The sequence below is a fragment of the Salmo salar genome, chromosome ssa11 (assembly GCF_905237065.1).
Source record: "Salmo salar chromosome ssa11, Ssal_v3.1, whole genome shotgun sequence".
Lineage (NCBI taxonomy): Eukaryota > Metazoa > Chordata > Actinopteri > Salmoniformes > Salmonidae > Salmo > Salmo salar.
The window spans coordinates 94,230,595-94,245,759 of NC_059452.1; the positions used below are offsets into that span (position 1 = coordinate 94,230,595).

General features: G+C 40.9%; 3 protein-coding genes across 3 annotated transcripts; 1 reads left to right on the forward strand and 2 right to left on the reverse strand.

The window, feature by feature from the left end:
- The first annotated feature begins 242 nt into the window (after positions 1-242).
- epdl2 (ependymin-like 2) lies at positions 243-2,232 on the forward strand. Its single transcript, XM_014129439.2, has 6 exons — positions 243-502; positions 719-753; positions 1,084-1,218; positions 1,360-1,546; positions 1,728-1,812; positions 2,004-2,232. Exons 1-6 carry the CDS (start codon positions 427-429, stop codon positions 2,128-2,130), a joined length of 645 nt encoding a protein of 214 aa, XP_013984914.1. The 5' UTR covers positions 243-426; the 3' UTR covers positions 2,131-2,232.
- A 966-nt stretch (positions 2,233-3,198) lies between these two features.
- On the reverse strand, positions 3,199-5,038 carry cox8a (cytochrome c oxidase subunit 8A). Its single transcript, XM_014129430.2, has 2 exons — positions 4,688-5,038; positions 3,199-3,568 (listed from the first exon to the last, which is right to left on the reverse strand). The coding sequence occupies exons 1-2, from the start codon at positions 4,796-4,798 to the stop codon at positions 3,473-3,475; spliced, it is 207 nt and encodes a 68-aa protein (XP_013984905.1). The 5' UTR covers positions 4,799-5,038; the 3' UTR covers positions 3,199-3,472.
- A 2,363-nt stretch (positions 5,039-7,401) lies between these two features.
- On the reverse strand, positions 7,402-13,259 carry slc22a6l (solute carrier family 22 member 6, like). Its single transcript, NM_001140144.1, is given in 11 exon segments — positions 7,402-8,194; positions 8,425-8,472; positions 8,474-8,534; positions 8,645-8,859; positions 8,959-9,074; positions 10,790-10,913; positions 11,005-11,173; positions 11,299-11,453; positions 11,733-11,836; positions 11,986-12,587; positions 12,750-13,259. Coding segments are annotated over 10 exon segments (1,647 nt in total). The 5' UTR covers positions 12,406-12,587; positions 12,750-13,259; the 3' UTR covers positions 7,402-7,959.
- Positions 13,260-15,165: the final 1,906 nt, after the last annotated feature.

Here is a 15,165-nt window from a genome sequence, read left to right on the forward strand (position 1 = left end):
TGTTTGCTGCTTTTAGGGTCTATTTGTGTTAATGTGTACAGGAGATGGGCCACAGTCATGGTACCTAGGTTAGATAAGGTAATTAACTTTGTTAGCCCATGGGACTCCTGGATGTGTAAGTCCCAAATGTTTTATGTTCTGTCAAACAAAACACACACACACACACACACACACACACACACACACACACACACACACACACACACAGTCTACGTATTTTATGGATGTTTCATGACTCGCACATGACCTTCTGCTTGGCCTTGTACCACTCTCTCAGTGAGAGAGAAAACATGGAGGTGGAGTTCGATTAAAAGAGGTGTGTATAAGAACCCCTTGAATACGAGGGTGAGTCAGAGAGGACCGCTGAAGGAGAGCAAGCTGCTGCCGTTACAACTGCACACGTTAGACCAACGTTAGAACCACACAATGCAAGCCTACCTTCTGTTTTCCATCAGCCTGTATCTGGCTGTTGGGAGCTTGGCAGAACGACCTCATCCATGCAGTAAGTGAGAAAAACTTAAATTCCTTATTGAGACACTTTTAGAATAACCAACTAAATGCACCGCCACGATGTTAATCAAATAACACTAAACATATTGTCTATAGCCTAGACACGCAAAAAGCATGAGGAATGCCAGATTGGATCTCTATTTGGGAAATCATTTTCTACCTGTTTGTATTACTGTAATATGACAAATGTATGTCTTTCACATTAAAGAATCACCACCTTTGGTCGAGGGCAGTATGGCACTGGTAAGTCTTAAAAACAATATCAACCTCACCAGACAAATCTTTACACGTTGTCTTTTTTTTACAAACCACTATCTTTGATATCTGTGAAAGATTCTTCCTCATAGTTGTATTAGGTTTTTACGGCACCCAAAACCATTCTGTGATTTTATTTGGCTGTATAAATAAGAGCTACTGTGTATATACTGCAGTATGATTTAATTGAATTTAGATGAGCACTAAAAGATCTCCTGATATTGTAGCTTTCATGTTCAAATGAAATATGCATGCTTTTCTTTATAAATCATCTCTGAATGGTATCATGTGTGTATTTTCTATCACACATTCAAACAGACGATCATCAAGGAGAAAACATTTGGTGTTGAGAAATTCTCCTATGATGCTTTTGAAGAGAGGGTACACCTCCGACTTCTTCTGGACCAGGACAACCACACCACCTACAGAGACACCCTTCTTCTTTATAAAGAGGTTTGATCTTACAGACACATATTCTATACGTTATCATTGTTATTCAGGGAGTTGTACTGGATGATGATATACGGTGTGAAGGCCATTTCCATCCAGAAATAAAAACCATTCTGACGTTGTGTCTATTATTCATCTTCTCAGGGTATAGCTTACCAAATCTTCCGTCACAACCAAACCTGTGAGAAGGTCCACTTTAAGGATCCCTGGAAGCCAATGGAGATCCCCAGGGATGCCAAATTCCAATCACAGGTGATCATTGGGAGCCTTTCCGCTCCTGCAGAAGGGCTGCTGGTCAACAACTGGTCAGGAACAATAGCAGAGCCTCACGGTGAGTGAATGACAAATACTCTAGAAATTATTTACATTCACTGCTAAATTCCCTTAGCATGAGTGACTTAAGAAATATAATCAAAACCTTGCCATAAATCTATCAGTATGCTGTTCACATAGCTAGTGGTTTGTATCTTCTCTGCACATTTTATTATAATGTCCATGCACACTCCTTACAGATGATTACCTGCTCACTTTCACTGAGTTTGGTTGCCTGCCCGTTCATGCCTGGTGGTACAACAATGAGCATCAAACCCTTATGAGGTAAGTGGTACACAATCCCAATTTTAGGCAGTTTAGTTATTGCAGTTGTAAATCATGAAACAGTTGTCATATAAAGTATCTGATGAAGGGACTATGGTTTTGTTTGAGAAACACTGCATTGAGAAAGAGCCCATATCTGAATGCTTTTAGCCTGACGGGGGCTTTTATGTTACTGTCTGTTTCATCGCCAGTTTGAGTTTCTTTGACATGGTGCTCGGAGTTGAGGACCCTGAAGTTTTCAACCCTCCTTCTTTCTGTGACAAAGCAGAGCCGGGCAATGATGCAGCACTGACAAGTTTCTTTGATGCCCTGATTTGAGTTAATAGTAACGCATCAAAGCATTTTGCACTTCCTACTCCACTATGATCATTTAAAGTAATTACTTCATAAACTATATTAAACTATTGTTAACACAATAAACATTGGACTCCTGTCTGTTTTAACCTGATGGCATTGGTGATAAAAAAAATACAAGATGGACATATTCAATAATTAAATGGCTTTTTTAGGAGTAACAGAAGTGTCTGTAGACACTCAAACTTTCAAATGCAGACTCAAGATTTCTTTAAAAAGGTACACTAACAAATGAAATGGAGCCAAATTAAAACTCCATAAGGGACTTAGCACATAGGCTCAATAATTGGGCAAAATATCAGAATTGTGCTACTTGTGTAGAGCCATAAAGGTGTAAAAAAAAGTTCAGTTCTGTAGTGACAGGTAGCCTAGTGGTTAGAGCATTGGACTCGAAACCGAAAGGTTGCAAGATTGAGTCCCTGAGCTGACAAGGTACAAATCTGTTGTTCTGCCCCTGAACAAGGCAGTAAACCCACTGTTTCTAGGCCGTCATTGAAAATAAGAACTTGTTCTTAACTGACTTGCCTAGTTAAATAAAGGTAAAATAGTTAATTTCTAATAGCAGCTATTGGCCAACAGATGGTGCTATTGTTCATTTTATAATGAAATCATAATTTACATTACCATTAGACGCACTTTGGATGCAAGTGGCATCAATAAATTTGAAGCCCATAGAAAGAAAAAAGTGGAAACTAGAATGAAATACACCCATTTGAAGATCAGTGCCAAAGTATTCTTACTAGTCTGGGTACCGCTCTCTATAGCTAACATTCCACTAGGTCATTTGCAGGAGTAGCAAAGGGTGGAATGTTAGCTAAAAAGACCAGTACCCAGACTACTTTCTTACCACATAAAGTAACCCAAAAATAATATTCTTTACAGGAATGTTAAATGATTTATAGTAACTTCAAAAGTACGCTTAGTAAATCAAATAGACATCTCTTATAGCTTATTTTTCTCCAAGCTATTTAGTGAGTGGTGTTGGCATCATTGAGAGGCACTTGACAAACAGGCACATTTGAGACTAGAATATTTCAAGTTTAATTATGTTTTATTATTGTAACATACTCCTTGTTCAAATCAAATTCACAAATCTTGAGATGTTGTGCAGCCATTCTATTTGCAGACGGTTCTCCAAAGGGCTGAAGAGTAAACTAGGAGTGAGGAGAGTACAGTGGAGATGGAGAGGTAGTTCATGGAGGTTGGGGATTTGTTCCATAGAGTTCTTGAAATAATGATGGTCCCAGGAGAGTCTTGAATGAGTACAGAATGTACGGAACATCCATTAACATGAGTTCATGTTAAGTTAATCTTTCTTCTTGTAGTCCTCAATGTTGGCGAGAATCCAACTGGAAGGTCCCAGGATAGCCAGTGCGAACAGTCCCAGTCCGATGATGGTCTCCTATAGAAAGGATGGCAGAGTAAACAGGACAAGGTTATTCATTGCATGGTGCCATGTTGAGGGTGTTATGTAATGTTACAGAATGAGAATGTTCAAACATGTCGAACAGATGATTACTTCTCAATGTCATGTGGTTCAAAGAATCATGTCAGATGGAAAAGACTATATGGACAATTCTGACCTGCAAAACAATATTTAAGTGCAGCTATTTAGCTACATTTCTATCTCTGTTCTGAGAATTTCAGTTCACTGGATAGACCCCTAACACATGTATTTAGGGGCATAACTACAATGCCCCCATCATGGATATTCTCCTGATCACTGCCCTGTTGTGTTGCTGATGAATCAGTGGTTAGCCATGTTAGCTAGCTACATAGCTAACACGACTTTGCAGATTATCACACCAACAAGTTTGCAAATTATTATCATAAAAAGAAAGAAAGTTTTACATTGATAGGAAAGTTTCTAAATTATATGTATTTTTAAAAGGAAGAAACAAAACAGGAATAGGTCCAACATCCTGCGATCTGGGCCCCCGAGTGGCGCAGCTGTCTAAGGCACTGCATTTCAGTGCTAGATGCGTCACTATAGACCCTGGTTCGATTCCATGCTGTATCACAACCGGCCGTGATTGGGAGTCCCATAGGGCGGCGCACAATTGGCCCAGTGTCCTCCGGGTTAGGCCGTCATTGTAAATAAGAATTGGTTATTAACTGACTTGCCTAGTTAAATAAAGGTTAAATAAAAAAAACGGTCAGTGTCAGCTAGCTAATGTTAGTTTGCCATAGTAGCTATGCATCCCTGCCCGGCCTGTCATGAACTGACCTACAGTTAGCTGACGTTAACTGTCTAATGAAACCTTCCAGCTCAACTCTAAAATGTTCAATTGATGTTTAGCTAAAATAAAACAAATCTATGCAATACTCGTGTCATCGCAATGTTACCCACCACAGCGGAATTAGCTGGCTAGCTATGACACTAACCAAAGTCATAGCTAAACACCTTCAGCTATCAGTTAGCTAGCTAACATTAACTACCAGGCCCAACATTGCTTATGCCTCAACAGCTAATACGAGCTTCTTGCCTGTTTCACGAACACAGGTAAAGTTAGCTACTTACGGCAGGGCCGAGAGGGTGTTTAGCCGGCCTGGTGAAGACACTGGCCCTCTGGGTGATCATGGGTCCCCGCAGAGCACTGCGGGTTGAAATAGTTCTGAGGAGCCCAGACATAACTGCTGAGTAGAGCAAAGTCGGGAAGTGGGTTGCGGTGGTGATCGGTTGTTACTAGTTACCAGAGCGGCAAAGTCATAATTATGACTAAACCCTACCTATTTCTACAATTTACCTTCTTAAAATCTGATTTTAAACATAACCATATACCTAACCTTAAATTAAGACAAAAAAGCAACGAAATAAATTCATGAATTTTTTACGATATAGCGAATTTAGAAATGTGTGGGTGTGGTAACTATTGACAACCGAGTTGATAGGCCAAGGGGGTAATTCTGTGATTTTCCAAGGGCATTAGGGTAGTTGTAGTTATACAAAACGACTACCGGTGTGCGAATGTCTTTTCAGAGATGATGGAGTGGCAGTAGAGCTGGCGTCACTTGAGGTGGCAAGAAAGAGAGGAAGAGGGGTTGAAGAGAGGTTGAATCTGAATCTATTGAAGATGGTGGAAAAGAGGGAGGAGGTGTGTTGAAAAAGTTTGTTGTCAAGTGCAAACAGTGAGCTCTATGCCAGATTCGGTTCTGGAGATGAAATGAAAGTGAATGAGCAGTGACGACCCATCATCCAGGGCAGGTGTTTTCAGCTCCACCTGTTTCGCTATTTATAAACAGTACCAGTCAACAGTTTGGGCACACCTACTCATTCAAGGGTTTTTCTTTATTTTTATTATTTTCTACATTGTAGAATAATAGTGAAGACATCAAAACTATGAAATAACACATATGGAATCATGTAGTAACCAAAACAGTGTTAAACAAATCAACATATATTTTATATTTTAGATTCTTCTAAGTAGCCACCCTTTGCCTTGATGACAGCTTTGCACACTCTTGGCATTCTCTCAACCAGCTTCACCTGGAATGCTTTTTCAACAATCTTGAATGAGTTCCCACATATGCTGAGCACTTGTTGGCTGCTTTTCCTTCACTTTGCGGTCCAACTCATCCCAAACCATCTCAATTGGGTTGAGGTTGGGTGATTGTGGAGGCCAGGTCATCTGATGCATTACTCCATCACTCTCCTTCTTGGTCAAATAGCCCTTACACAGCCTGGAGGTGTGTTGGGTCATTGTCCTGTTGAAAAACAAATGATAGTCCCACTAAGCGCAAACCAGATGGGATGGCGTATCGCTGCAGAATGCAGTGGTAGCCATGCAGGTCACCAGCAAAGCACCCCCACACCTCCTTTTCCATGCTTCTCGGTGGGAACCACACATGCGGAGATCATCCGTTCACCTAATCACAAAGACACGGCGGTTGGAACCAAAAGTCTCAAATTTGGACTAATCAGACCAAAGGACAGATTTCCACCAGTCTAATGTCCATTGCTCGTGTTTCTTGACCCAAGCAAGTCTCTTCTTCTTATAGGTGTCCTTTACTAGTGGTTTCATTGTAGCAATTCGACCATGAAGTCCTGATTCAGGCAGTCTCCTCTGAACAGTTGATGCTGAGATGTGTCTGTTACTTGAACTCTGTGAAGCATTTATTTGAGCTGCAATTTCTGAGGCTGGTAACTCTAATGTATGTATCCTCTGCAGCAGAGGTAACTCTGGGTCTTCCTTTACAGTGGTGGTCCTCGTGAGAGCCAGTTTCGTCATAGCGTTTGATGGTTTTTGCGACTGACTTGAAGAAACTTTCAAAGTTCTTGATATTTTCCGGATTGACTGACCTTCATGTCTTAAAGTAATTATGGACTCTTTGCTTATTTGAGCTGTTCTTGCCATCATATGGACTTGGTATTTTACTAAATAGGGCTATTTTCTGTATACCCCCCCCCCTACCTTGTCACAATACAACTGATTGGCTCAAACGCATTAAGAAGGAAAGAAATTCCACAAATTAACAAGGCACAACTGTTCATTCAAATGCATTCCAGCTGCATGAAGCTGGTTGAGAGAATGCAAAGGGGGTGCAAAGCTGTCATCAAGGCAAAGGGTGGCTACTTTGAAGAATCTCAAATATAAAATAAAAGTAGATTTGTTTAACACCTTTTTGGTTACTACATGATTCCATATGTGTTATTTCATAGTTTTGATGTCTTCACTATTATTATTCACTATAAAAACCCTTGAATGAGTAGGTGTGTCCAAACTGTTGACTGGTACTGTACATACTAGGATACTCCCCTTTTTTGTAGGGAGTTTTTCTAATCTGTATTTTTTTCTTGGACCAAAATAAGCCTACTCGAGTCCTGGACTTAAAAAGCATGTTCAATGTAGGGTAGAGGTGTTGTAGCCCCACATACGCAACTTTGCACTTTCTGGGCATCATGTCCTAAAAAAAGGTTATGTATGGGTATCTATCTGATCTTCTTCTGATCTTTTAAACACTGACCATGTGTAGCATCTTTCATTTAGGTGATATGATTGCATTTTCCCCTCCCCGTTTTCTATGAAAATACGGAGACAGGACGACATCTGACATTTTATTTTCTACCTGATATACTGTAGGCCTAAGCTACACAAACCGATTCCAGCTACACATACCATGCCCAGTCAAGATGACCAGTTTCATGGACTGTAATGGAAATTGTGTCACAGTCACAAACAATATAGCCACATGGCTAAGACCATTCATACTGATCATACTGATAGAAGGTGAGGATAAGGTTGTCATTATTTTAATGAATGCATACAAGTATAGAACATAAAAATATAGGCCTGGCCCATAGAAAGATGCAAATAAAGTTGTAGTTAGAATACACAATATACTGTAGCATATATTTATTTACTCACAATCTAGCATTAATTCATGTTTTACTGTTGAAATATTAAATGTTAAACAGACCACAGCAGATCATTTCATTATTCTACTAAGCTCATAGCTCATCAGTCTTCCAAAACAAATCATGGTAATTCCTCCTACACCAGTGGACCAGTTACAATATTGATTGCTACCTTACAGTCTTTGTGAAAAAACTATAGAGCAAGCAACTGCAGTATCTATTTAGACTATACAGGCAAGGTCAGTAACATTTGATGAGTCTTCAGGCAGCTTCCTTGAACAGGGTATTATTGGTATCTTTCATGTCCAGCTCCTCCTTCTTGGGCGAGGCATTGGGGATTAATTTCTTGCAACTTCTGAAAGAAAGAAAATAAAGGAAGCTAGTTTGCAGTTGGGAGTCGTTCTCACTTTGCTACTCCTGGTACAGTGTTCAATATTCTACTGCTCTTGAGACTGTGTCTCGACTTTCCTCTCATCCACATCCTGGATAGTGTCGGGTAGTGGTGCACCAAGTGTTTCTGGCAGATAGATGGCGACCACCCCACTTAAGATGGGGGCTACCCCATAGATGAAGCCAGGCAGCCACGGGACAGCCTCCCCAAGGAGCAGCACCATGGGGGCCACCATCGCTCCTACACGAGCCATCATGGACACCCAGCCCATGCCATTCTGCCTGGGGCACAGAAGAGAATCCCCAACTATCAAATTTCATCAGACACCTGAACAGAATACATTTTTCCCCATTTGCATTCATCTTCATCACATATATTGCCTAATGCTAATAAATAGAGCAGGTAAAAAGATTACATAAAAAACATATACATTTTACAATCAGCATTGGAATACTATAGTCAACTGAAACATCCTGTGGGTGATGGGTGTCATTGGTAGAGTTGGAATTACCGGACGACGGTGGGGTACAGCTCTCCAGAGTAGAGGTAGCAGCAGTTGAAATGACGCGGCCAGGCACCCCTTACCCAGCACGGCTAGAGTGGTGCGCACGGTCTGTTTTTCTGAACGGAAGCGATAACAACAACAGACAACAATGAAATCACACCAGTGCTGTTAGCCATGACATCCAAAAAGAGCACAATGACACCCGACGCAGGGAAAACCACCTCACCGTATGGCACCAATATGTTGATCAAAATGGTGACTCCAGACAATATGAGTGCAGCGCACTGTGAGGGCCGTCGCCCAAATATACTCATGGACACTGTAACCACTACTTTGGCAGGGATGTCCACCGCTCCGAATATCACTTGAATCAAGTAGATGTCCACGCCAAACTTCTGCAGATCCATAGATAGACCATAGTAGGCGAAGCTGGTAGAGAACCTTAAAGAATGTCAAAGTGGGAGTCATGATCATTTCATTTAGAAGGGATTTTTGGGCAGCACTTTGTCATAGTGAAAGGCAGAAGTAGAGGAGACAGACCAGACAGCACTGAGACAGATGGTGATGTTCCTCATGGTGGGCGTGCGGAGCAGGTCCACTACAGAGTAGGAGCCCTGTGAGCAGGACATCTCTTTCTTCATGGAATCCTGCAGCATCTGGACGCACAGAGAAGGTACTGAGTACTTTCACATACAGTTGAAGTTGGAAATTTACATACACCTTAGCCAAATACATTTGAACTCAGTTTAACACAATTCCTGCCATTTTATCTGAGTAAAAATTCCCTCTCTTAGGTCAGTTAGGATCACCACTTTATTGAACGAATGTGAAATGTCAGAATAATAGTGGAGAATGATTTATTTCAAATGTTATTTATTTCATCACATTCCCAGTGGGTCAGAAGTTTACATACACTCAATTAGTATTTGGTAGCATTGCCTTTAAATTGTTTAACTTGGGTGAAACGTTTCAGGTAGCCTTCCACAAGCTTCCCACAATAAGTTGGGTGAATTTTGGCCCATTCCTCCTGACGGAGCTGGTGTAACTGAGTCAGGTTTGTAGGCCTCGTTGCACGCACACATTTTTCAGTTCTGCCCACAAATTTTCTATAGGATTGAGGCCAGGGCTTTGTGATGGCCACTCCAATACCTTGACTTTGTTGTCCTTAAGTAATTTTGCCACAACTTTGGAAGTATGCTTGGGCTCATTGTCCACTTGGAAGACCCATTTGCAACCAAGCTTTAACTTCCTGACTGATGTCTTGAGATGTTGCTTCAATATATTCACATAATTTTCCTACTTCATGATGCCATCTATTTTGTGAAGCGCACCTGTCCCTCCTGCAGCAAGGCACCCCCACAACATGATGCTGCCACCCCCGTGCTTCACGGTTGGGATGGTGTTCTTTGGCTTGCAAGCCTCCCCCTTTTTCCTCCAAACATAACGATGGTCATTATGGCCAAACAGTTCTATTTTTGTTTCATCAGACAAGAGGACATTTCCCCAAAAAGTACATTCTTTGTCCCCATGTGCAGTTGCAAACCGTAGTCTGGCTTTTTTATACCGGTTTTGGAGCACTGGCTGAGTGGCCTTTCAGGTTATGTCGATATAGGACTCATTTTACTGTGGATATAGATACTTTTGTACCTGTTTCCTCCAGCATCTTCACAGGGTCCTTTGCTGTTGTTCTGGGATTGATTTGCACTTTTCGCACCAAAGTACGTTAATCTCTAGGAGACAGAACACATCTCCTTCCTGAGCGGAATGACGGCTGCGTGTTCCCATGGTGTTTATACTTGCGTACTATTGTTTGTACAGATGAACGTGGTAACTTCAGGCATTTGTTAATTGCTCCCAAGGATGAACTAGACTTGTGGAGGTCTATAATTTTTTTTCTGAGGTCTTGGCTGATTTCTTTTGATTTTCCCATGATGTCAATCAAAGAGGCACTGAGTTTGAAGGTAGGCCTTGAAATACATACACAGGTACACCTCTAAATTGACTCAAATTATGTCAATTAGGCTATCAGAAGCTTCTAAAGCCATGACATCATTTTATGGAATTTTTCCAAGCTGTTTCAAGGCACAGTCAACTTAGTGTATGTAAACTTCTGACCCACTGGAATTGTGATACAGTCAATTATTAGTGAAATAATCTGTCTGTAAACAATTGTTGGAAAAATTATTTGTGTCACGCACAAAGTAGATGTTCTAACCAACTTGCCAAAACTATAGTTTGTTAATTAGAATTTTGTGGAGTGGTTGAAAAACAAGTTTTAATGTCTCCAACCTAAGTGTATGTAAACCTCCGACTTTAACTCTAAGTGCAGGTACACACACACACACACACACATTAACTCACAGTTCCTTACTTCAAGATTGATTCTGTCACCCTCTTCACGGCGTCCATTGATTCGGGCCACTGTTTTGAGATTTTTGACCGCTTGCTCAGACTTTCTGTTCAGGACGAGCCATCTTGCAGACTCCAGGAACCACCTGCACAAGTCAGATGTGGTAAACAACATGTTATAATCAAATAGCCTTACTAGGTAAAGTGTCATGGCTGCTCCAATCCTTTGGGTCTCACCATGAGTAGAGGAAGGTGATGTAGAAAGGTACGGAGACAGCCAGCGTTAGCCAGCGCCAGTCCCGAATGAAGTAGGCCACTACTGCCAGGATCAGCTGACCCATTGTGTAACAGTAGCCTGTCCCTGTACCCACCACTGTCCTCACTCTTGTGGGAATCCACTCCACAACTAGAGGAGAGAGAAACAGAGAGACGGAGAGAGTAATTACATGGTGGGTGGGCCTCTCTCTTCTGGAACATTTCCCACCTTAGCCTGCAGTGCCCACTGCCTACCCAGCCCTTCCTGTAACGTACTGAGAGAGAAGGAGTTGAGCCCCAGGCCAGAAAGGGCCATGCCAGTGATGAAGCGGAAGAGGCAGAAGACGGAGAATGAGGTGGAGAAGGCAGCACACGTCCCTCCCACTGCCATCAACAGGTTGGAGATTAGCAGCAGGAAACGCCGTCCAAATCTGAGACAGAACGGAGACAGAGAGAGTGGGTACAGAGGAGACCTATGCCATTAATCCCTAAAGAGTACAATACCATGTGTAGTATCTGAATAACTGCTGCAGCTGCATACTTCCAGTATTTTCGAGGCCTGTCTATGCAGAAGAGGTATGTCCTTGTCTGAGATAAGCCAACGAAAATATCAAAGAGAGAAACCAGACCTTAAAATTGAAACAGAAAAACAGAAACGATCTGACAATCGAGATCTGAGGATTTATTCAATAAGAAAAGCAAAGTGGTACCTGTCCGACAGTCCCCCAAAGATTACAGCTCCCACAAGCACCCCTCCCATATAAATGGTTTGTCCCATCTGCTTCAACGAGCGAAGATCACAGACCAAGTCCCACTGACAAGAGAAAAAGAGAAAATACATATAACTGACAGTTTAAAACATATTCTTAAACACATCCATAATTATTTTTGACGTTGATCTCGTTCAAATATTTGTTTGGACACATGTAAAACTACTACGTAAACCTTATCCATGATTGTTACCTCAGAGATAATTGTGGAGCTCATCTCTGTCATGCTATACTCCCATCCATCTTTACAGCCCTGCAGCTCTGCATCTAGAAGGTCATCAGTATCATCACTACTATCGCTCTCCACTTTTGGACTGTAGGTCCCATTCTCTGACAGGAGCTGCCACTGGGGCGCAGCATAGCGCAGGCATCTCTCCGGCCTGCTGTTCTTAATGTCCTGGGGCACGGTGAGCAGCAGAACCTGCTCCGGGCTCAGCCTAGACAGGGACAGGTTCCTGTGGACACTGCAGTGGTGGGGGGGTACTGAGGCCACAAAGTTCTGCAACAGATTATGACTGGCCATCATAAGGATGGGCATACAGAGCAAGGTGACATGCAGGACCTGAAAGCGGCCTGTGCTGCCCACCTGTTCTAGAAGGTCTCCAAAGGCCATGGCTGTGAGACACAACTAGAAGTGGGTTTGCTTGAGAAGAGAAGTTGCTGAAGCAAGGAATGTGATTCTCCTCTTCAACTTCTTTTGTAACACGTCTAAAAATGCCAGCGAGTAAAAACACTCAAGTTAAAAAAACAAGTTTAAAAAACGTTGTACTACACTTGATGAGACTTGTAGCCTACCTGTGAAAGAAGTACAGAAGCACATTAATGGGAAGAAGTATAGCAATACTTGCAATCATTTTCATTGATGTGATGTTTACTCTTATTCTTTTATAATCAGATTATGTGCAGAAATAATACCTCAGACAAGAATATCCAGTGGAAGCAGAAATTTAAACATACCTGTTTGTTCCCATTATAGAACATCTGGACAAAGTACATCTAAAAGGTTTGACTTCAAAATAAATCAAATACTTCACTTGAGACACAAAAGCTGTTATATAGATTCCGTTATGCACCAGCCTTGCCTTTGTTGAAGAAAAGTCCAGATTTTAGCAAGCATCCTACTGTGAACAAACACAGCCTTCACAGCAAGAGTTTTTTTCAGAGAGAGACCAAGATTCCATGGAGTCCATTCAGACCATTCACTTCAATATGTTACATTATATTTAAAAAGTTCCCTTTAACAACAGTCAAAAAATCTAACCAGGAAAAAAACAATGCTTTTGCTACGCATTATTAGTTAATCTGCTCTGGAATTTCTATGGCTTTTCTGAGGAAATAGACTCTTTCTGGATTATAACCTGCTCAGTTAAACCGCTCGAGGTCTTAACTACTCTTTCCATGGACCGCTGAGGGAGAAGGAGAGTCCTTGCTGTGTGGCATTAATCCCTTGTCCACTGGAGAGTCAACATCATCATACTGAACACACAGGCACACACTTAGTGTTCTTTTGTATATACAGATGTCCCAACGTCTTGATTGGTTATATTTTAGTGTGAGTGAAGGGGTTAGTGTGTGTGTGTGTGTGTGTGTGTGTGTGTGTGTGTGTGTGTGTGTGTGTGTGTGTGTTTGGGGATTGTGGGAGGGGATTAAGATTGGCAAATAACTGACTTTTTGGAACAATTATTGTTGGTATGCTGCATGGTGACAGTCGGTCAAAGAGATCATATTTTGTTATAATTCTGAGACAAGAAAGATTAGATATTAGACATGCGCAAAGACAAGTACAGTAACTGTTGCATAAAATAACTCACTCCACAGTTTTAACAGCAGCAAAGTCCAACCACCCCCAGTCAGTAAAGGCAGTAGACAAATAACAAAGAGAGTTCCTAAAATTATTTTCCAATCATTTTGTTCTGAACAGAACCACAATTTTTTTGTTATGTTTTACTGTTCCTACCAACAAAATAAAGTTCTGAACCAGTTCAACTCCCAAAAAGTACAGGTTTATATTGTTCCTTCCTGTTCCTTTTTCAACCTGTGAAATCAACATTTTTTCCCATTTAGCTCATTAAATGACTTCACCAATCAGTGTGGATAGAGCAGCTTGCTAGGGAGCGGGCAAGCTAGGTGTTTACATGTGATGGACAGACAAGTGTTGGGCCAATTTTGACAGTAAGGTACTTAATTGTTACCCAGAAAGGATTTGATATTGAGATAAAAAAAACTGTTGCATTGGACCGTTACACCATCAATATGGGCTGAAGTCACCCACACAGCTGATCTCAATGGCAAAGGTGCATAAAGATGGAGGAATTAAGGTATTACTTTTCGTTTGAGCACAATCCACAGACTTTTTAAACTACGGCACGCAACATGGTTCAATGTCACTATAAATCAGCATAATCTACTTTTTTGTTTTTTCAAACTGTCACCGTCTTAGAATTGGGATCGTGTATACTGTGCTAATGCCATTACATAAAAAGAGTAACAGAGAGCAATGTACAACACGCCGAACTTTGCAAATGAGGCGTTTGTGGTAAGTACATGGGGGCCACCATCTATATTCACCTTCCCCATTGCAACCATTATTGGCCACTGATTTACCTCTCCCTAAAGCAGATGTCAGGGTTTACTTAGTCCTGATCGCTGCCAAATTTATTCAAGACTATTTGGCCCTCTAGTAGTTATCATGAGAAGTGGAATCCTGCGATTTTAGCAGACTAAGGGCAATTTATCTATTTGACAATCATTCCTTACAACTGAAATAAAGTATTGCATAGTTTACCATGGAAACTCTAATATGGCAATAGCCTACCCTACACATTTTATGAATGGAAAAGTCATGGTGTAGGATACATTTTTCATTTCCGATTTATGTAATCCGTTAATGATTTTACTTGTCTTAATGAAATATCACAATTTCTTACCCATTTAACATTTTTAACTAAATCGTAATTTATTTTTAATCAAATTATCAAAAAAAAAGTTATTTAAAGTTGCACAAATATTATTAGAATTGTGTTATTTAACCCTTTCAAAAACAAAACAACAGTCTACAAACAGCATACAACTTGGCGTGATTGTGCGTGATTGTCTATGCATGACGAGCTGTTCGTTGTTAGGCTAGTAGTGAGGAGTAACATTTACAATGTTGTGAGGATAGCGGAGATTATTTATTTATCTGTAGAACAACGTGATAACAATCAATAGTGAACCTTTATACTTACTTACAGGGCTAAAGTAAGTAGGCCAGTAGGACCTACAGTGGCATATTGTACTTTATTGAAGCAACTACGTCTGAATTGGAAAGAAATAGGGAAAGTAATTTCTTATTATTTGGAAGTTGCTATCTTAACCATAGAAACAGATGCAA

Bases quoted from the DNA above. Each gene is read 5' to 3' on its own strand.
- epdl2 (XM_014129439.2), top strand. From the start codon at position 427: ATGCAAGCCTACCTTCTGTTTTCCATCAGCCTGTATCTGGCTGTTGGG. The intron at 503-718 runs GTAAGTGAGAAA...TTCACATTAAAG, and splicing joins AGAACGACCTCATCCATGCA to AATCACCACCTTTGGTCGAG. The intron at 754-1,083 runs GTAAGTCTTAAA...ACATTCAAACAG, and splicing joins TCGAGGGCAGTATGGCACTG to ACGATCATCAAGGAGAAAAC.
- cox8a (XM_014129430.2), bottom strand. From the start codon at position 4,798: ATGTCTGGGCTCCTCAGAACTATTTCAACCCGCAGTGCTCTGCGGGGA. The intron at 3,569-4,687 runs GTAAGTAGCTAA...TCCTTTCTATAG, and splicing joins AACACCCTCTCGGCCCTGCC to GAGACCATCATCGGACTGGG.